The sequence below is a fragment of the Pongo pygmaeus genome, chromosome 11 (genome assembly GCF_028885625.2).
Source record: "Pongo pygmaeus isolate AG05252 chromosome 11, NHGRI_mPonPyg2-v2.0_pri, whole genome shotgun sequence".
In the NCBI taxonomy this organism is placed as follows: Eukaryota; Metazoa; Chordata; class Mammalia; order Primates; family Hominidae; genus Pongo; species Pongo pygmaeus.
In genome coordinates, this window is record NC_072384.2 from 77,420,387 (window position 1) to 77,443,971 (window position 23,585).

The 23,585-nt window shown below is 39.0% G+C and overlaps 1 protein-coding gene across 2 annotated transcripts in view; it reads right to left on the bottom strand.

The window, feature by feature from the left end:
• The window catches only part of PDE11A (phosphodiesterase 11A), a 466,208-nt gene that overhangs the window by 144,109 nt on the left and 298,514 nt on the right, over window positions 1-23,585 (bottom strand). For both annotated transcript variants that reach the window (XM_054478305.1, XM_054478303.1), the window contains exon 10: window positions 4,282-4,332. In XM_054478305.1, the coding sequence (XP_054334280.1) occupies window positions 4,282-4,332 (51 nt within the window). The remainder of the gene's footprint in view (window positions 1-4,281; window positions 4,333-23,585) is intronic.

Consider the following 23,585-nt stretch of genomic DNA (forward strand, 5'->3'; position numbering starts at 1 on the left):
TTCTGACATTCTTGGATGAGTAATTATATGTTGTTTTATCTATTTATTCTGCCTGGACAGTCCAAGGACACTTCTAGAAAGGTTTTCACACTCTAATCCCATTCTCCCACCTGTCACTACTACACGCTCCTCAAGGAAATTTTTCCCAACAGAAGTAATAGGGTTATCAGAACAAAACAGAACAACAATGCTCCCCCTAACGAGGCATTCTAGAATAGGGGGAGAAAATCCCAAAACATAAAGGAGTATGAAATAGGAAGACCAGATATGAGGAAGGGTAAGATGGAATCAGCCTAGCATTAATGATTATTAAAAGATTCACTACAGGTTTATCTTATGTGAAATCAATCTTCCTTTAGGGCCCACAATCTCTGAGTACAAATGGTACAAACTAAGAGTAATTAATGGTGTATATATCGCATTCTCCAATAGTACAGAGTCTCCATCTCTCCTACTTATTTTTGGAAGTCCTCAGGGTATACCTTACCTGTCCTTAAAATGTGACCACTGAGCCTGCATTGATTCCATCGATGCCATCAGCTTCCGCTGGTCACACAGGTAGGAAGGGGCCCTGCCACGGGTCCGTAGTGATGCTTCCTTCATTAGGCTGCTGCCTTCTGTTAGCACACTGACCCATTCTATCGGGAGCATTTGATGCCCTGAAACCATACCAAAGTTCATGCCTTCTGTGTTTACTCACGTTCTCAGCTGAGAACATGGATCCATGGGAGGCTGAGGTGAGGGATAAATCCAAGGTACAAAGTACATGCCGAACTTGGAATCATCTAGACACTGAGGTCCGTGGCCTTAATTTTCATGAGGAAGAGTTCTTGACTCAGAAGGTCTGTTAGTCTCTCATGTAAATAACTACAACTAGCTTGTCTCCCAGACATTTCTGCATCCCAGATGTGGTGCAGCTTGGGTTCCAACTGAAGTCTGTCATGTTTACGTATGTAAAATTTGACCTACAGATTTTTGTCAGCATTGGATGAATCAGTTTCTTCCCAAACTCTGGCTTAAGCTCTGAATCACTGATCACTAATCTGGTCGGGTATAATCCAACACATTGGGACTCAGCCATCCTTTAACTCAGTGGTCCCCATCCTTTTTGGCACCAGGGACCAATTTCATGGAAGACAATTTTTCCATGGACCTGGGAGGGGTGGGGGTGTGGGGATGGTTTTGGAATAAAATTGTTCTACCTCATATCATCAGGCATTAGATTCTCATAAGGAGCACGCAACCTAGATCCCTCACATGCATAGTTCACAATAGGGTTTGCGCTCCTATGAGAATCTAATGCCACTGCTGATCTGACAGGAGGTGGAGCTCAGGTGGTAATGTTTGCATGCCTGCTGCTCACCTCCTGCTGTGTGGCCTGGTACTAGTCCATGGCCTGGGTTAAGGACCCCTGCTTTAACTCATGAAATCTCATGGATAACTGATTCCAGACTTCAAATCATTGCACACTTAAAAAAATTTTTTTACAATCATGTTTGTTAAAAAAGTACTGCAGGCAGGAAGAATGACAATATACTTGAACGTAAACATGGTTTGTCATATATATTGGTCAAAACAAAGCATGTATTTACTATTATTTAGCTACAATGTTAGAAAACTGCCATTGAACGTACTCCAGCCTGGAATTTCAGTAAACGCTTTTCACTGTCTATGTGCAGGATTATGTTAAGCCCACTACATTTTAATGTTATTGCTGCAGTTATAACAGACATCAGCTACCAATTAGAATAATGTTTTATTTACTGTATATATCAAGAAAAATCCCATTTTAAAATGGTTAAAATGATCTACTATATCTCAGTTACATTGTAATAGGATACTAGCTAATATCTGTCATGATAAAATCTGGAGTAAATCAGTTAAATTCTTAATCTTGATAATTTTAAGATAAAATAACCCTTTGTTCTCAAATTTAAAAACTTCATATTTTAGTATATTTGTGAGCTAACAATATAAATGCATGCCAAATTCCAGGACTATGTTTTCTTTAAGCAAAAAATTAAGCCTGAATGTTGGTGCCTTTAGAAAGTAAACAGCTAGGCCAGGCATGGTGGCTTATGCCTGTAATCCCAGAATTTTGGGAGGCCAAGGCAGGCAGATCACAAGGTCAGGAGTTCGAGACCAACCTGACCAACATGGTGAAACCCCGTCTCTACTAAAAATACAAAAATTAGCAGGGCATGGTGAGGCGCACCTGTAATCCCTGCTACTTGGGAGGCTGAAGCAAGAGAATCACTTGAACCCGGGAGGTGGAGGGTGCAGTAAGCCAAGATTGTGCCACTGCATTCCAGCCTGGGTGACAGAGAGCAAGACTCTGTCTCAAAAAAAAAAAAAAGTAAACAACTATGGATTTTGGCCTGCTATATCTCTGGGCAGCTCTTGCAGTCATATTTAGTCATATGAGTCAAAGCTCGTATGATCATATTTGCTGTCTTTCTTCTTGCCTACCTCTACCCTCTTTTAGCAATGATGATAATCATAATAATAGCAAAAATATAATATAAACATTATATTAGCATTTTAGCAGGAACTGGATATTTTCATAAATAGGATTTCTAAATAATTGAACTTTATTGGCTAACATAAAAAGGCTTAAATATTTTTGATGGAAAATTTATAAAATTTATATACATTAAGTAAAATTTATATGAAATATATAAAATAATTATATATTATCACCATTTTAAAATTTTCTTAATGACTAACTGCTTCGAGTTCTAGAACCATTGGTGCTCTTCAGATTTATTTATTCATTCACTTATCTATTCATTCATTCATCCATTCAACAAGTATTTATTGAGTGTTACTATGTCCCAAGGACCATAAAAGGCAGGAGAGACACAGCAGTGAATAAAACACAATTAGTGCTGTCGTGATGGAGCTTGAGTTCAAGCTGGTATGCAGGATGTTTTCCTCTGCAACAAATGGGCCCTGACTGCTGTGGTTTTAGTTGTACTGTCTCCTCCCTCTGCTGTCAGCTGTCACTTCTTGGTGGCACCCTATCTCTCCCTTTTTATCTGGGTTACAATTGCAGGTCTTTCCCCAAAGCATCTCTCTATGTCAATAATAGACCCTATCCTTGGATAGAGCCTGAGCAGTTCCTATGCTCGCAGTATATGTGCTGCTTCTGGCCCTTGTGAGGAGTTCTTTTATCCCTACTCTCAGTGTTTGGAACAAACATCTTCCTTTGCTCCCTTTCATCATTCATGCGCTCGTGTTTGGAACAAACATCTTCCTTTGCTCCCTTTCGTCATTCAAGTGCTCAGTTCTAATGATCTGATTCAATTCTTAGGCCCAATGGTCTCTGCACCATATATATGCAAATGGGACTCTTAGAAAAGTATCCATCACCAAGTGATATTACATTCTAATATTGCAGTATAAAACATGATCTTTCTCATGACTGTGGTAGCTTTTCCTGATAATTTTCTGAACTGCCACCTAAATATAAAAAGGCAGGCACCAAAACTTTCAAAAGGAAAGGAAATCAATTTCCCTTTACTCCCGTGTTTTGCTCATTGCTAAAACTGCCTGGTAGGAGTGCAGGGACACAAGCAAGAATTCTGAATTACACCTAAGGAAATGGTAGTTACTAAGGTGATAAGGAATATCTAACATTCATAGACCCATCAGATGTTGGAGTTGAAAGGGGATCACTCTGTGCGGTAGTGAAGCATGGTGGTTAAGAACTCCAGTTCTGGGACCAGATTGCTATACCTCTTACAATTGTTTGAACTTGGCCTGGCATCTCCATGCTTCAATTTATTCATCTGTAGAATAGTATGTTTTTCACAGGATTGTGAGGATTAAATGAATTAATGCAGGTAAAATGCTTGGTAGTGTGTCTGGCACACAGCAAGCACTTAGTGTTAGCTATTATTATCTCAATCTCGTCACATATTTTTACAGATGGAAATACAGCCCTAAGCTTTTAACTGAACAGCAAGTTAGAGGTAAAACTGATGCCAAAACCGGGTGTCCTGATTCTCACCATATTACAGATTTTTTTCCCTGATATCGTGCTTTCTTAATAAATGGGAAGAAATACTGAATCATGTAAATGATTATAAAATGACTACTCAGTTATATATAAGTCCTTCTTCCCCTCTAAAACAGAAATATACAAATATACTTTTGCCCAGTGCTAGTCCTCCAGCTCCCAATGGGCAGGATTAATTCTCTAGAGGCATGTGAGGGAGCTCAGGAGGCCAGGAGAAGTTTAACTGTATGCACTAATAAGGAAACCATTTTCTTCCTTACCTTAAACTTGTCAACTTCAGCTTTTGAACATGTTGCATGGTATGATAGCACCTGATTCAGAAGAAAAACAAAATTTTAATGACTAGACATGACTGTATTTTCTGAAATTCTCCTGGCTTAAAAATAAGCTTTCCTTATGTATATCACCTTGATTTAAAGGTGGACTTTAATGTATGACAACAAACAACATGTCTAATAACATTCTCTGACGTAATTCACATATTAAAGAATATTTTATACCGGGATTTTTCTATGGGTAGTTATATCACCAAAAGGACAATGGCCAGGTGCAGTGCTTCACACCTGTAATCCCAGCATTTGGGAGGGCAAGATGGGCAGATCACTTGAGCCCAGGAATTTGAGACCAGCCTGGGCAACATGGCGAAACCTTGTCTCTACAAAAAATTCAAAAACTGGATAGGCATGGCGGTGTGTGCCTGTAGTCCCAGCTATTCAGGGAGGCTGAGATGGGAGGATCACCTGAGCCCAGGAGGTTGAGGCTGCAGTGAGCTGAGATCATGCCACTGCACTCCAGCCTGGGCGACAGAGTAAGACCCTATCAAAAAAAAAAAAAAAAAAAGACATGCTGTGGCTCAAAACTATAGTTCCCAAAGGATGTGAATACTTGTCCTGTGAAATGCTCTACGAGCAAATGAAAAGCTAGAGCATGTGTGTGTGATCTGTAGCAAACACTGTAGGCTGATGACTCAACTTCCGTTTCCTCACCTATTCTCATTTGCCTGCTTTTATTATATTAGGAAAGATTATATTGATATATATCAGTGACCCCTTTTGTAAGAGGATTGTACTTCCTTGTCCTATTGACATCAGCATTGGCATGTGACTTCTTTTGGCCAATGGGAAAAGTAACAAATGCCCTTTTGAGTGTGTCTTCAACAGCAATCACATAGTTCTGCCACCTCCTTTTTCCCTCCACCATGGGAAGGGCATGGCCTGAGAGGGGACGATCCTTCAGTCTGAGCCCCCAAATAAAGCAGGTATATTGAGCAGAACCGCAGCCAACCTGCAGCTGATGACATGTCATGTGAGTGAGAATCAACTTTTGCATTTATCTACATCATAACTCATTGACACAGAGGCTTAAAAGTTAAAAACCCCAATTCACAGGCTCCCTGCAGCTGGGGGTGGTCCTATAGGGTGGCCTTTATGACACTGCCTTGGTCAATGAATTATAAGTGGGAGTGTCGGCACTGCTTCTTTCTTTTTTCTTCCTTCGTGGTACAGCTGTAAAGCCTAGAGGTGCAGCAAAATGTGGTGTGTATGAGGTGACAAGCATGGCAGTGAATGCCAGCTTCCTGTGAACAGAACAGAAAGGGAAAGAGAAAGGACCCTGGGCTCCCCTGCCCCAGAATTCTTGTTGTGTGAGACAAATAAATGCACATTGGTGGCATTTTATAAGGCATATTTACAGACATATGCACACTCACACATAAATAGCATATGTATGTTATATGTTTTATGCTGCCAGACACATTTTTGTTGTTGTTTTGTTTTTGAGACAGGTCTCACTCTATTGCACAGGCTAGAGTGCAGTAGTGTGGTCACAGCTCACTGAAGCCTTGACCTCCTGGGCTCAAGCGATTCTCTCACCTCAGCATCCCAAGTAGCTGCGACCACAGGCATACACCACTATGCTCAACTAATTTTTGTATTGTTTTGTAGAGACAGGGGTCTCATCATGTTTTCCAGGCTGGTCTGAAACTCCTGGGTTCAAGCGATCCTCCCGCCTCAGCCTCCCAAAGTGATGGGATTATAGGCATGAGCCTTCACACCCAGCCTACATTCTTAATCTACACAAATCTCAAACAAATAAGTCTGGGAAATGCTAACTCCTTCTTCACCTACCAACCTTAGAGAATCACAGTGCACATTTGGCTGCAAAAAGTAAAGTAACATGCTTTATTTCATTAAACTTAGTATTTCCCAAATCTAATTAGCCACAGAACTCCATTTTAGGTAACATTAAACTGGTAACATTCAACCTAATAACCTATTGACCAAGAACTTTGAGAAGCACTGACCTATGGCACATACCATTTGTGTGATACAAGCAAAGCCACAATGGAAGCAGTGTCTCAGGGTGGTTAGAACACAGCCTTCAGAGTTAGGCTGCCACGCCTCCACTTCCAAGCCCTGGGAGCTCGGGCAAATGGTTTAATCTCTTTGGGTCTCATTTATAAGGTGGTACAACATAATACTACACAGGCATCTCCTGCTTAATGTAGAGGCTCCTCCTGAAAACACTAACAAGGAGCCTACTTTTAATTATTTTTAATTGGAAAAAAATTACAGTGTATTATAAGATCTGCAGCAACTTCTTAAAACTCAACCAAAGCACAGTAAAATTCATAGGTATATATAAAACAAAAAATACAGTTATGTTATAGTTACTTAAAATGTTACTTTCTGTGGGAGGCTGAGGCGAGCAGATCACCTGAGGTCAGGAGTTCAAGACCAGCCTGGCCAATATGGTGAAACCCCATCTCTACAAAAATTAGCTGGGCATGATGATGGGTGCCTGTAATCCCAGCTACTTGGGAGGCTGAGGTGGGAGAATCGCTTGAACTCGGCGGGTGGAGGTTGCAGTGAGCCAAGATCGTGCCATTGCACTCCAGTCTGGGTGACAGAGTGAGACCCTGTCTCAATAAATAAATAAATAAATAAATAAAATTAATGCTACTTTCTGGTCATAACTAATGTAGTTATTAACAAAAAGTTTCTTTGTGTTAAGTAATACTTTCTCTTCCATTGTAAACATTTTTCTTACAGAAAAATGTTGTATTGAGAGATAAATATGTTCTATGAGGTTTGGTTATTAAAAATAAAGATATATTCTACCGGGAAATTTTAACTATGGAAATATTCTATGGAGTGGGCCTGTACTTTACAGAGTTCTTAGGAAGATTAAATGCAATACTACATGTAGAACACGTGGCAAACAAATAGCCAACTTATATGTATTGTATTAATATTTAATTAAAATTCTACCAAATAAATATTTGGCTGGATATTATGTTAAGTCATTATCTTATCTTAAAATATCAATAGGTATTTCAGTGCATAGATGAATTGATTTTGCTCTTTTGTTTCAGTTTTACTGTGGTAAAATTTAATTTGGCTGTCATTTTATTAGAATTTCTTACTGTTTTCAAGTCTATTTCTGCAGATTCACTCTTCAAACTTTATCTTTAAAAAATATACCACAAAAACTCAAGCTGCAATTCAAAATATCTGCCACCAGGTGGTGCTTAGGTTTGTTTAAATCAACTCTTCCCACTTCCATTATTAAAAAAAAAAAAAAAGCTGTTTACTCCACTAAATTGAAACTATTTGAATCAGTGAAGCAGACAATTATTACAGATTAAGACTTTTTGCTCATTTAAAATTACAATGGTTTGTTTTGTTTGTCATTGAGTTGTAGGAGTTCTTTGTATATTTTGGATTCAAGTCCTCTGTCAGACAAATGTTTCATAAATATTACCTCCAGTCTATGGCTTGTCTATTAATTTTCTTTTAATGTGTCTTTTAAAAAACAGAAGTTTTAAATTTTGATAAAGTGTAATTTGTCAATTATTTAAATTGCTATCGTTTCACATATTATTTCTTTATTTTTTATTGAACAGAGTCTCACTCTATCACTCAGGCTGGAGTACAGTGGCGTGACTTCGGCTCACTGCAGCCTTGACCTCCCTGGCTCAAGTGATCCTCCCACCTCAGCCTCCCAAGTAGCTGAGATTACAGGAACACACCACCACACCCAGCTAATTTTATTTTTTATAGAAACAGGGTTTGACTATGTGGCCCAGGCTGGTCTTGAACTCCTGGATTCAAACAATTCTCCTTCCCAAAGTGTTGTGATTACAGGCATGAGCCACTGTGCTCAATCTCACATATCCTTTCTAAAATTTTTTTACTGCCCCCGAGTTGTGAATATATATCTCATGCTGTCTTCTACAAACTTTATAGTTTTATCTTTTGTGTTTAGGTCTATGATACGTCTGAAATTAAATGTATGTATAGTTAAAGAATAAGACCTTAATGAAATAAATAAATACTTTGGTTACTTTTTCATGATTCTTAAATTTCACGGGCCACATCTTAGAGCTAAAGCTTTTTTGGATTCTATCCTGAGATTTTAAGCCTCTACCGGCTAATCTATTAAGTACATAGGAATTTATTTATTCTACCTAATTAGACAAAGTTAATGATAAGGAAGCTTTTGGTTTACCTTCTGAATCTTCTTGTTTCTGAGAGTCCTGTTTCCTTTTGTAGGACTCCGAGAACCAGTAGGGGGGGAGAGAAATGGTCTAGCTAAAGAATCTTTCAACTACCTTCTTCCAGAAGAGTACAATCCATGTTGGTGAGCAGGGAGGAATCATCGGCTAATAGGAGTACATTGTTCTAAAAGACTGGGCCCTATTGCTAAACCACAGTCCAGGAAGATGGTAGCATTGTTCCCTCTAAGAATCCCTAGAAAAACCAAAAAGCCACAGGAGTGGATTCCTTAAGATAAGAGACCCTTAAATCTTGCTTAAGAACTCTGATTTTCCTCTTTAAGCGGTTCCTTTCGTTTGGTCCTATAGGATTTTCTGGGATGCATTCAGAAAGATGGTGGTGCTTCAGTTTACCTTCAGTGTTTGCAGGTTTTACACACAGGGCACAGCGAGAACCCAGTAATATTTGTACCTCTTTCATGTATTATATCAATTTAGCCATCATGCGATTCTGACTGGATGTAAATACACAACCAAGCTAAGTTTTTCCTTAGCTCCCAGCTTCTTGTTGAAAAGCTTGTGACCAAATGTAATCACCTTGCTAATTTTAATAAGCATCTACACATGCTATTGTGGTCACATAGGACTTTTCCCCATCACCTATGGTCACTGGCCATGTCTCATTCCCTCCTCAATATGCCTCAGTTTTGGTTCTGCCCCCACCTCTCCACTGAAATAGCTCATGTCAAGACTTTCAATTTCTTGCCGACAAATCCACTGATGAATCTGCAATTGCCTTTTGCAGCAGTATTAAACTTGGGAGAGCACTCACTCCTATTTTGAAAAGTCTCCTCTCTGGGCTTCCATGACACCACATTATTTTGGTTTTCAACCTATTTCTTTGGCTGCTCTTTATGTTTTCTTTTTTGGCCCCTCATCCTCTACCTTAACTGTAAATGTGGAAGCTTCTAGGCTCAGTCTCTTCTTCAGTGATGCCATACACTCTCATGGCTTTATACATCATCTCTGTGTTGATAACTTTCAAATCTCTTTGAGTTTTGCACTCACATATTCGTCTACCTACATTACTAACTTCCAACTTGGTCAATTCACTGGCTTTTCAAATTTAACACATCTAAATATACATGAAGATTTTCCCTTATGTGATAGACAGAATAATGCTCCCCCACAAGATGTCCATGTCCTGATCACTGGAATCTGTGTATATGATATGTCACAAGGAGGAACTGAGGTTGCAAATGGAATTAAGGTTGCTAATCTTGTCACCTTGAGATGGATTATCTTGGATTATCTGGCTTTGCTTCATGTAATCACAGGGGTCCTTATAAGTGAAAGAAGGAGGCAGGAGAATGAGAGTGATGCAATGTAAGAAAGTCTTGACTAGCCATTGCTAACTTTGAAATGGAAGGGGCCACGAGCCACAGAATGCAGGCAGGTTTTCTATGGAAAAGGCAAGGAAATGGATTGTCCCCTAGAGTCTCCAGAAGAATGTAGCCTCACATACATCTTGAATTTTGCCCAGTAAGACCCATTTCAGACATCTGATCTGGAGGATTGTAAGATAATAAGTATGTGTTGTTTTAATCCACTAAGATCATGGTAATTAGTTACAGCAGCCACAGGAAACTAATATACTGCACAAACCCCTTTCTCTCTCAGTCCTCCCCAGCTCTGTAAGTGCCACTCCATCCAATCAATTAGTATCAATTGGATACTAATCCAGTCTCCTTGGTACACATCAGCCAGAGTGATCTTTAAAAAGTAGAAATCAAATCATGCCATCTCCCAGCTGAAAAGTCACCAGTGGCTTCCCACTGCAATTTTGCTGTATTTCCTTCAATGGCATCCACAGATTGGTCACAGATCTCAGGTTCATGAGGTTAGGTCCAAAGCCTGGATCGTGACTGGACAGGTCCTGCACCATCTGGCTGTTGGCACATTCTCAAACTAAACTTCGTGCTGCCAGTGCTCCGTCTTCTACGCAATTGGCCACACTAATTTTTGTTCATTTTTGTCATTTATACACCAAGCGCTTTTCTACCTCAGAGCTTCCCTGTCCTCATCACCTCATTGGTATCATCTTCTGAAATTAAGTTAAATGTCACCCCTTCAGTGAATTATTCCCTGACCACCATGAGAAATCAGCCCCTGTTAACTCCATTATTCTCTGAGTTAACTGGCTGTTTCCTTCACGCCACTCGCACAATTGGAGTTACCTGTTATCTTATTCATCACCTGCCTCCCCCACTAGACTGTAAGCACTTTGAAGGCAAGGACTGGTCTAGTTTTGGTCATGAAGGTATATCCTATCCCTGGGAGTATGGCTGATACTTAGTTGGCACTTAGTAAATATTTAACGAATCAAGAAATAAAAAATAAAACGATTTTAAAAGAGTGCCTCCATTACCATATGTCTCACTGTTTGTATTATTAGTGGCCTGAATTAGTGTATTTTTTTCAATGAAATCATGATATGCCTTATATATGAGCATAAAGTAAGCAGTGTAGGTAGGATCACCAGTTTCAGCAAATAAAAATAGAGGACACCCACAGTTAAACTTGAATTTCAGATCAGCAATAAATATTTTCACTATTTGTGTCATATGCATACTTAAAATTGATTTATGGTTTATTTGAAATTCAAATGTACTTAAGTGTCCTGTATTTTATCTGGCAACCCTCCTTCTACATGCTCCAAATTAAGAAGGCTAGAAACAAATCCAGAAAACGCTAAGCTACATGCCAAAATACTGTTTCTCCTTTCACCCCCACCTCACAACATCTCCCAGTGACATTTCTTCCAAAATATTTTATCTGGCAAGCTTACCAAATGCCTCAAGTCTGAAATATTTTCAGCAACGCTACTATTATGAGGGGAATTGTGCCCCCCAATCCCCACCAATTCATTTATTGAATTTCTAATTCCTAGGACATCAGAATATGACTGTATTTGGAGACAGGGCCTTTGAAGAGGTACTTAAGGTAAAATGAGGTCATGTGGGTGTGTCCTAATCCAATATGACTGGGGTCCTTATAAGAAGAGGAGTTCGGAATATAAATAAGAGAAATAGAAGACCATGTGAGGACACAGAGAGAAGGTGGCCATCTGCAAGCCAGAAAGATAGCCCTCACCAGAACCTGACCATGTTGGCACCCTGATATGGTTTGGCTGTGTCCCCAACCAAATCTCATCTTGGATTGTAGTTCCCATAATCTCCACATGTCATGGTAGGAATCTGGTGGGAGGTAATTGAAGCATGGGGGGCAGTTACCCTCATGCTGTTCTCATGATACTGAGTCCTCATGAGATCTGATGGTTTTATAAGTGGCTTTTCCCCCTTTTGCTCAGCACTTCTCCTTCCTGTACCATGTGAAGGAGATGTTTGCTTCCCCTTCTGCTGATTGTAAGTTTCCTGAGGCTCCCCAGCCATGCTGAACTGTGAGTCAATTAAACCTCGTTCCTTTATAAATTAACCAGTCTTGGGTATGCCTTTATTAGCAGAGTAAGAAGGAACTGATACACACCCTGATTGTGAACTTCTAGCCTCCAGAACTGTAAGAAAATAAATATTTGTTGTTTAAGTGACTCAGTCTGTGGTATTTTGTTATGTTATGGCAGCCCAAGCAAGTTTACACAGTCACATAACCTCATTAACCTAAGACCTGTCACAAATCTATGGAGGCCATTGAAGAAAATATAAAAAAAGTAATTCTTAATTACTTTTAGCATAGTCAATCTTCAAAAGAGAATCGTTACTGTTTTACATACATAAATAATATTATATGGCACAGATAATGACTAAAAATCAGGCAAATTTCTATAGTTGAGAATAAATCTTAACAAATTACAGAATAATATTATTTAAAACTACTATTGCCCTACCTTCCTGGATAAGTTAGTTTCCTCCACAATTCCAAACTATATATTTCATAGCAAGTATCTAGGTTCATCATACATTTTTGAATAATAATACCTTTGATCAAGTAAAAAAGCTTTAATTGAATGCATTATAATAGTTTTGAAGAAAGAGGCATTTGTAAGACATGGTTCTATAAATATACTATCATTCTCTATGAGAAACATTGTTAGGTTATGAGAGTATTACTATAACGTACATATCAGTTAATTTTTTCGACAGCTAAATAAAATTTGTGTAAAGCATACATACAAAAGTAAACAGTTAATCCATAGAACACTTGATGAGCATTAAACTTTCACAAGAAAATTTCTGATAGATGGATTTATCTTTTGTGTTGGTATTAATGGAGAAAATATTTTTGACTCAGTTTTGTTGGTGAGCTCTGACTTAAGAAATTTTTATAGTTTCTAAAATAAATCACTATTTGCAAAACCATACCAACTTTAATTAACTTTTGGATTGAACTTGCTTCCAGCAAAACAACAACAAAAAAGCAGATAAGGCAATTATCAGACCCGTGAAAGAGAGAGGAAAGAAGTCACGTTTTTGTGTTGCATTTACACAGCAGGAAAAGACAATTAACTATATTTCAAAAGAAAAACAACGGGCAGAGCTATGAGATAGGACCACTGGATCAAGCCTTGCCATTCTCTACATGCAGTTCAGGACCAGAACCAAATGCCTGTCTTGCAGCCCCCAGAACTGTCCCTGAGTAGCTGGAAGACAGATCTCTTGCACCAATTGTCTTGAATGTTAATTTGTTGTGGATTTGGGCAGCCATTTGCTCCTGAAATGAGATATGGACCATTATACCAGCAGAGAGGAACACAAATGTAAAGAAGCACTTAAGAGCGAGGAGGAACAAAGACCCCACTGAGGATCCAGACTGAGTGTCTCAGGCACAAAAGGGCTGCATGAATACGTTTATTGCTCTGCTGGCAAAGTGGCACTTGGTAAAGGCTGGATGGCCGACTTAAGCTAAGATGATCTGAAGTAAAATCCCAAATAATTTATATTGATGAGCTCCAAAGAAATAAAGAAGCTTTGCTCTCAGCAGTAGTCCTTAAACTAAGAAAGATGACAAACCACAAGGAGTGAAAAGCCAATTTACTTGGAATAACCCGACAGAAGTGTCATCTAACTATGTGAAGAACCATACTCCAGGATTTCTTAACAAGATGATGACAGTATTCAACGATATGGCAACTGAACAGATGCGTTGAAACTGAGAAACCATCAGTTTTTATTGTCAAGTATTTAAGACACTGCTGTATAATAGAATGAAATGTTCAAAAGGTACTTCAGATAACTGTGTCTGCTGTGTGATCTGTTATCATGACCTTCAGAATCGATCATAAAAAATATTTTTTAAAAATCGAAGAAAGACTCATTTTTTAAAATTGAAAGTAGAATAAAAGATACCTGCCAAACATGGGGTAATAATAAAATACAGGCATACCTCAGAGATATTGAGAGTTTGGTTCCAGACGACCTCAATAAAGTGAATGTAGCATTAAAGTGAGTCACACACGGTTTTTGGCTTCCCAGTGCATATAAAAGTTATGTTTATACTATGCTATAGCCTATTAAGTGTGTAATAGCATATCTAAAAAACAATGCACATGCCTTAATTTAAAATTACATTATTGCTAGAAATGCTAATGATCATCTAAGCCTTCAGCAAGTCATAATATTTTTGCTGGTGGAGGGTCTTGCTTGAATGTTGAGGGCTGCTGATAGATCAGTGCAGTGGTTGCTGAAGCTATGGCAATTTCATAAAATAAGACAATGAGGTTTGCACATGAATTAACTCTTCCTTTCATGAAATATTTCTCTGTAGCATACAACGCTGCTTGATAGCATTTTACCCACAGTAGAACTTCTTTCAGAATTGGAGTCAGTCCTCTCAATTCCTGCCATTGTTTTGTCAACTACATTTATGTAATATTCTAAATCTTTTGTTTTCATTTCAATAATGTTGACAGCATCTTCACCAAGTGTATATTCCATCTCAGGAAACCACTTTCTTTGCTCATCTGAGAAGCAACTCCTCATCTGTTCAAGTTTTATCATGAGACTGCAACAATTAAGTCACATATTCAGGTTCCACTTCTAATTCTAGTTCTCTTGCTATTTCCACCACATTTGCAGTTACTTCCTCCACTGAAGTCTTAAACTCTTCAAATTCAGACATGAGGGTTAGAGTCAACTTCTTCCAAACTCCTGTTAATGTTGATATTTTGACCTCCTCCAGGGAATCATAAATGTTCTTAATGGCATTTAGAATGGTGAATCCTTTCCAGAAGGTTTTCAATTTATTTTACCCAGATCCATTGTTGGAATCACTATCTATGGCAGCTACAGCCTTACAAAATGTATTTCTTAAATAATAAGACTTGAAAGTAGAAATTACTCTTGATCTATGGGCTGCAGAATGAATGCTGTATTAGCAGGCATGAAAACATTAATATCCTTGTACAGCTCCACCAGAGTGTTTGGGTGACTAGGTGCATTGTCAATTAGCAGTAATATTTTGAAAGGAATCTTTTTGTCTGAGCAGTAAGTCTCAATGGGAGGCTTAAAACATTTAGCAAACCATGCTGTTTACTGATGTGTTGTCATCAAGACTTTGCTGTTGCATTTATAGAGTACAAGCAGAGTAGATTTAGCATAATTCTTTTATTTTTTATTTTTCAGAGAGGGAATCTCACTCTGTCACCCAAGCTCGTCTTGAACTCCTGACCTCAAGTGATCCTCCCACTTCAGCCTCCCAAGTAGCTGGGACTACAGGTGTACATCACCACTTCTGGCTTGATTTAGCATAATTCTTAAGGGCCCGAGGATTTTCAAAATAGTAAATAAGCACTGGCTTCAATTTAAAATCACCAGCTACTTATCATAGCCCCTAACAAGAGAGTCAGCCTGTGCTTTGAAGCTTTGAAGCATTGACTTCTCCTCTGTAGTTATGAAATTCCTAAATGGCATCTTCTTCCAGTAGAAAGCTGTTTTGTCTGCATTGAAAATGTGTTGGCTAGTGTAACAACCTTTATCAATGATCTTAGCTAGATGTTCTGGATAACTTGCTACAGCTTCTACATCAGCACTTGCTGCTTCATCTCATACTTTTATGTTTTGGAGATGGCTTCTTCCCTTAAAGTTCATGAACCTCTGCTAGCTTCAAATTTTTCTTCTGCAACTTCCTCACCTCTCTCAGTCTTCATAGATTTGAAGAGAATTAGGGCCTTGATCTGGATTAGGCTTTGGCTTAAGAGAATGTTGTGGCTCATTTGATCTTTTCTTCAGACCACTAAAACTTTCTCCATATCAGCAAAAAGGCTGTTTCACTTTCTTATTATTCATATGTTCACTGGAACAGCATTTTTAATTTCCTTCAAAAACTTTTCCTTTGCATTTACAACTTGGTTGTTTCGCATAAGAGGCCTAGCTTTCAGCCTTTCTCACTAAGCTGAATCATGCCTAGCTTATGATTAAAAGTGATAGATGTGCAACTTTTCCTTTCATTGGAACACTTAGAGGTCATTGTAGGGTTATTACTTGGCCTAATTTCCGTGTTGTTGTGTCTTGGAAAATAGAGAGGCCCAAGGAAAGGGAGAAAGATGGGGAAGAGCTGGTCAGCAGAGCATTCAGAACACAAAACATTTATCAATTAAGTTTACCGCCTTATATGGGCACAGTTCATAGTGCCCCAAAGGATTACAATAGTAACATTAAAAATCACTGATCACAGATCATTATAACAGATATAATAAGAAGTATAAAATGTTGTAAGAATTACCAAAATGTGACACAAAAACACAAAGTAAACACACACTGCTGCAAAAATGGTGCCAATAGAGTTTGTGGTCAATTTGAGACCTTGCCCATCTTGGCTGAATTCTCTCTCTTTTTTTTTTTTTGAGACAGAGTCTCACTCTGTTCCCCAGGCTGCAGTGTAGTGGCTTGATCTCAGTTCACTGCAACCTCCATCTCCTGGGTTCAAGAGATTCTCCTGACTCAGCCTCCAAGTAGCTGGGACTACAGGTGCGTGCCACCACACCCAGCTGATTTTTGTATTTTTAGTAGAGAAAGAGTTTCGCCATGTTGGCCAGGCTGGTCTTGAACTTCTGACCTCAGGTGATTTGCCCGCCTCCGCCTCCCAAAGTGCTGGGATTACAAATGTGAGCCACCATGTCCAACTGAATTCTCTTTTAATTAAACTTCTTGACCAAAGAGATATGCCGTTTTTGCATTTTGTTTTATTCAAAGGTATGAAGTCAACTCTCCAGTGGTTTGAGTGGGCCCTCAACTTGGGATGAGAAATTCATTCATCATTTTTTCACCCAAATAAAAAGTTTAATGTAATCATTCTATGTCATTACCCAGATTGAAATGTTAATTTTAGTAACCACACTTTAAATCTCAATCTAATTTTTAAATGCAAGCCATTAAGATGCATTCATAAGGCTAAATACTACTCATTAGCTAGTACATAATGACAACACTGATATTCATTTGGCAGTTTCCCAAACTATCTTTCCCTCTAAATATTGGTACCTGTGCCCTTGCCAGAGGATAACATATCTTGTATTATATAAATCTTGAAATTTAACAGGTACTTTGCAACTACATCCAAATTATTATCTGGTGAATTAAGATGACCACACATTCTTTGACACTATTTCTATGAGAGGTGGGGTCTATGTCCCTTCCCTTTGACTCTATGTGGAGTTTGTGTTTAAACCATTAAGTTGCCAAAAAGTGGTTAAAAAGGAATAAATAAACAAAACATTATCAACATTCAACTGGGACTTGCCACCCTATGCCATCCAAAGATTTCTGTAATCAGGTGTCAGCTGAAGCTTCCTTGTCTTTCAAAATATAGGTAAGATCAACCTGAACCCCTAAACTCATGAAATACTATGGAAATTCAAAGCCTTTTTCAAAATGTCTACACATTCTTGGCAGGTTTATATTCTCATCCTGGCCTTTGAGTTCTTATGTATTCTTGTGCTGTATCTGTTATATAATCATCACACTAAATGTGAAATTCATCTCCCTCCTCAATTTCCACACCAAAAAAATCCACTCACATCAAGAATTCATAAATTTAGTATAGTGCGAAGAAGGTTCTTTCTTTTTTTCTTCCTTCCTTCTCTCTTCCCTTCTTCCCTACTTCCTTTCTTTCTTTTTCTTCTCTTTCTCTCCCTTTTTCTTTCTTTCCTTCCTCCATCCTTCCCTTCCTTCTTTCTCTATCTCTCCCCTCCCCACTTTCTTTCTGAAAAGACAAATTATGAAGTTGCATCAAAACAAACAAACAAACAAACAAACAAGCACCCTCTCATGAAGTATCAGCTCCACCATTCTCAAAACAGATTTTGCCCCTGCCACCAATGGGGCATTTCACTGACCATTAATCTTGTACAGTCTCAGCCTTTACTCATATTTCTGGCTTCTCTCCAATGTAACTTTTTTTCTCTCTTCCCCCTCCCTATATTCAAATGTATAATAACACAATTCTCTTCATTTCTCATACAGAATCATTTCCCACATCCTCTGATTACTAGAGGCAGTCAATATTCATTCCCTCATAATCTGTACAATATCAAGAGGGCTTGTCAAGGATTTTCCCATAGAACTCCTTCCTTAGTCTTAGTGAGGAATGCTGGGGCCTATGGTTAGATAACATTTCATTCACCTTGTTATACTTCAGAAGTTCTCATATGTGTCTTAAGTTATTTATTAGCTCAGTGGTTAGATTCTAGTCTTGTCCATGTTTTTGAGGTGGTTTTTTTTCCCCTGGAATTTGGACTGATTTCTAAATTCTTTCTCAGCAACAAGTACCCAAACTAACATTTTCACATTTGTCTTCCATTTTTTCTATTAAGCTCATTAAAATTACTACTACCTTTTTTCTTGAGGCCCTGCAAGCTAAAGCTTATTCCTTGCAATATAGGCAAGAAAAACGTCAGATTGCCACTGCCTTCCTCTTCTGTAACTAAAGATGCTTTAAGTCTAACATCTGGATAGATTTTGCCCAAAATTAACCTTTGTTTTTATTCTGTTTCCACAAAAATGCCTCTTATTGAAAATCTGTTTGGCTTTGTATTTCAGATAATAGGGTACTGGTTTTCCAGCCTATTCACTTAGATTTCAAATGGCATTGATCTCTTCCTATAAGCATTGTTAAACTGGGGTTAAGCATTTTATTAATTATCAGTAGGTGCTATTTCATTTAAAAAAATTATTTGTTATATTCAACAGGTATTCAGATGGGTAAAGTTTATATCTTCTAGGCTACCAAAGTTCCAGACAAACATGATAATTGACTCAAGGGTTCCAGCCTGTGCCACTGCAGGAAGGACTGAGTCCCTATAAATCATTAGATAAGGTAGTGAGAGATTTCTATGCCTCCAGAGCAGATAGAGATGACAGCTCCTGTCCAGGATGAAGCAGTTACAGAAGATGAAACCTCTGTCCCTCTACAACCTTTTAGGATTAAGGAAGAGTTGATAGTCTCTGAGGAGAGATGAAAAAGGAATTCAGCAGGACTTGTTTCACAAGATACACAGACCACAAAGACTGCTGATAAAACAGGATGTGGTAAAGAAGTCTGCCAAAACCTGCCAAAACCAAGATGGCTATGAAAACAACCTCTGGTCATCCTCACTGCTCATTATACACTAATTATAATATATTAGCATACGAATGGAAACTCCACCAACATCATGACAGTTTACAATTACAATTACAGTTACAAATGCCATGGCATTGTCCTGAAGCTACCCTATATGATCTAAACAGGAGAGGAATCCTCAGTTCTGGGAACTCTCAGCTGCTTTCCCAGAAAACTCATGAATAATCTACTCCTTGTGTAGCACATAATCAAAAAATAACCATAAGTATAGTCAGTCAAGCAGCCCATGCTGCTGTCTGCCTATGGGGTAGCCACCCTTTTATTCCTTTAGTTAATAAAGTTGCTTTCACTTTACTCTGTCACTTCACTGCTGGCTTTCACTTCACTCTGTCACTTTACACTTTATTGCTGGCTCTTGAATTCTTTCCTGCACAAGCCAAGAACCCATGTGACCTTCCAAGCTGAGTTCCAATTTTGAGGTTTGCCCTGTGACATCTTTGGCTTATGAAAGCAATCTGATTAAGATCCAGCTTAAAATTATAATCATGTAAGTCAACTCTACTACATAGTTTTGAGCACAGAAACCAGAATTTATGCTGTGAATTGCTCTAGGCTTGTAGTCTGAACTTGTTGTCTCCCCATTTGCAGGGGTCAGTGGTAGGACTTAATCTGTTTATACAGATTAACTGCTGTATAGATTACCTACAGCAATTCTTAAGACAGGCCATTTCCTTTCATTTAGTAAAACTTTGTTTTCTTAATTTGTCAATGCTTAGTATGCCAACAATGGGGGGGCCAGTATAGTTTGGTCTTTGAGCATAGGGGCTTTGTGTCAGACTGCTGAGCTCACAATCCTGGCTTCACTAGACCTGTAACCTTGGCCTAATTATATAACCTATGTCTCAGTTTCCTCATCAGTAAAAGGTGAGAAATATATGTACTTTTGAATCATATTTCACTGGCCAGAGCAAGTTACAGCACTCCACCTGATTTCAAGGAAGTGAGGCAGTGTAACATGATCATAGGCCCAGATGGGAGAGAACCAGAAAAAACTGGTGATGAGCACTGATGGTTACCACAATGGTTTGGGCAATCAAATAGCAAGTTACGTTAGAATAGTGTTTAAAATCGGAGCAAATGAGTCCAATGTATGAACTCTAGTATATACATTTGTGGTTTATTTGACTTTTGCTTACTTCCTGATTCTCTTCTGTGTTTTCAGGGTTGTGTTTGATAGATATGATCTCCAAATAAGTGAGATTATAGTATATGTTTATTAAATATTGTTTATATTTAACATACACAGTACATAGAGTATATGATCATTAAATACTATTGCTTTGACTATATTTTGTTACCTATAGAAGAAAATAATTATGTTAAGGAAAATGATTGGCTTATTTTTGTTCTATAACTTTTGGGAAATGCTTAGTTATTAATTTCAATCATTTCAATGTCCTTAAGGTGAAAGAAATAGCCTATTTCTTTGGAAAACGTTGCATGTGATAATGAGTCTTCTGATTTTTCTAAGTTTTTAGTATTCTCCTATAAAGGATCTCAGGCATTAACACTTAAAAAGGTTTTAATGATTAATTCTTAGTGAGATTAAATATGGCTCTATACATATGCATACTGGACTATAATTTATAACTATTTCAAAATAAGTGTTCCATTCCCACAATTGCATTACTCCTCTCATTCTGTTTTAAAGTGAGGCTGTTTTTCTTAATCATATAGGTTATTAAATGTATTAATGTTTCACAAATGCTTTTCTAATGAACTACTTGCTTATTTGCTTTTCTCATTAATAAGAACAGAGAAGAACATAGCATTCTTCGGGTATAAATGAGCAACCTGGATTGGTTATTGCTGTTTCTGAAACAACTATAATATGTGCCAAATTGTTTTCAAATCTATAATTTATATAACTAGAACTTTTAGTAGTCTGATTTCACTTAAGACCATACTTCTGAGTAGCATGTTATTAAATATTTATATATACTGATTTTCCATTCCTCTCCCCCCATGGTTTTTGCATAATCAAAGGATTACCATTATGATTTGAGAGGGAGATACATTGCTTATTTACACTGGTTATGCAGGAACACCATGGAGCATTTTATGTTTGAAATAGCCCAGCTCTGCTAGGAGCTCCTTCTGAAGTAAAAGGAATAAGGAGAGACCAGGCCTAGTTTGGGCCACTGTCAAACTCACTAGGGCCACAGAAGTGACTGGTCACCATGGATGAAATAAACATGCAAAGGGCAATTTCCAATCCGTCTGGGCCAAGGTCGGTGGCCATGGAGATCAGATTAGATTTGAGTAAACCAGGGAATCACATCAATGCAGTCTGGGATGTACCAATGAATGAACCATTCATTCAATCAAGACATATACATTGAAGACTTAATTTGTGTCCAGAACTGCGCAGTCACTAAACAGGCAAACATACAAGTTGAAATAATTGCTACAAAGTCAAGTAGCAAAATGCTGAAAGAAACCATGGGAGGAGGTGGGAAGAATGGCAGGGAGTGGCAGGGAAGTTGGTTAGGGATGACCTCTTTGAAGACATGATACTTAAGCTGAGACCTGGAAAATGATAAAGAACCAGCCAGCCAAGGGGTAGGGGAAGAGCTCTGGGCAGAGGGAGCAGTCACCTTTGTGTGGTGTTAGGGCATGTGAGTGGGCAGAGGAGACAGGAGAGCTGGGCACAGGCCTAGTCATGCAGGGCCTTTCAGGCGGATAAAGACTTCATTAGAGTCCATGGGAAGCCATCCAGGGTTTCAGGCAAGAGGCTGACATTGTCTCATTAGTTTTCCAGTTATTATGACCTTGGAAGGCCCTAATGTGCCCCTCCTCAATGATACCCCACCCCAGAAGTGACAACTACTCTGAATTTTGTGGCATTCATTTCCTTGGGGTAGTATATAGTTTTGCCTGTTCTTGAACTTACATAAATGGATTCATATTACATGTAGAACATGGCCCTGGTTGTGTAGAGGGTGGACTGCAGGTGGGCAAGAGTGGAAGTGGGAGGGATAACAGTGGCTGGACGAGGATGGTGGATGGGAGACCTTGATCTGTGGAGACAATGCACAGGGATCTGCAAAAAAAAAAAAAAAAAGAAAAAAAAAAAAAGAGCTTCACTCAGGGAGGAAAGGACCAGAGCCACAGAAGCACTCGGTCCCGGGTCCCGGTCCCTGAAGGAGGGAGCCATGCACCAGAGACCACCAAAAAGGGGAAGGAAAGGGCATGTGAGGCCACATACAAGCAAACTGGAACCCGAAACAAGGAAGGCTGCTTCCCTCTGCTTGTGAGTACCTAGGGCTCCATCACTCACACTGCGGCAGTACAGGGATCAGGCACGCTGACTTGCTCCGGTGTCTAGTCAGTAGAAGGATGGGGAGGGACCGGACCACTTTAGTTCACGGCCATCTGAAGCTGCAGATAGTGAATTTCATTATGAATCTGAGGCAGGAATAGGCACCAGTACTGGGAAATACAATGCCTTTAAAGATTTCTCAGTCAACAAATATTTATTGAGTATCAGCTATGCTTTAGGAACTATTGTAGGTGCTAGGGATACATCAGTCAAAAAAAGAGACAAAAATCTCTGCCGGTATGGGGCTTATGATCTACAGTGGAGAGAGTGGAATGAAATAAGTAAAAGGTAGAGTATCAAGTGATGATGAGTGCTATGGAGAAAAACTAGGCAGGGAAGGGAGATTAGCATGTTGGGGGCAGGAAAGGGGGCACGGCAGATTTAAATAAGACTGTCTGGGAAGGTGGCACTGAATAGTACAAACAAAACATGAAGTTGCAGAGAGATCAAGCTATGTGGATATCAGGATGCGAGGGTGTAGGGTGCAAGTGCAAAGGTCCTATGGCACAAATGTGCCCAGCTTGTTTAAGGAAAAGCAAAGAGGCCAGTGGGACAGAGTGAGGAAAGCGAGAATAACAGCGGGTCATAGAGGGACCAGGGATTAGATCACAGAAGTTTTGGAAACCATCGTAATTTGGCCTTTTCTTAAAACAAGTAAGTGTAGGCACTTGCTGGGGATAAAAACCAATTTCCCAGAGGCAGGCTCATCGAATTGGGCCCAGTATACTTCCTAAATTAAGGAGCTATTTTCCTCCTTTTCAAAGAGATAAAGGCAGCTTTTCCCTCATTTCTGTCAAGCTCAGGGGCTGCTGTCAGCCCCTCAGACCCACATGAGCCAGATCTTTTTCTTTGGGTGAATCTAATTCCTTGGCAATCTGGGTATGATTCCCACCCCTACTCCCACAACGTCCCCCCAACACACCCCACAAACGAATGTCTGCTGTTTGTTAATTGGTGTCTGGTTTTTTTGTTTGCTTGTTTGTTTTTAAGACAGAGTCTCACACTGTTGCCCAGGCTGGAGTGCAGTGTTGTGATCTCGGCTCACTGCAACCTCTGCCTCCGGATTCAAGCGATTCTCCTGCCTCAGTCTCCCGAGTAGCTGGGATTACAGG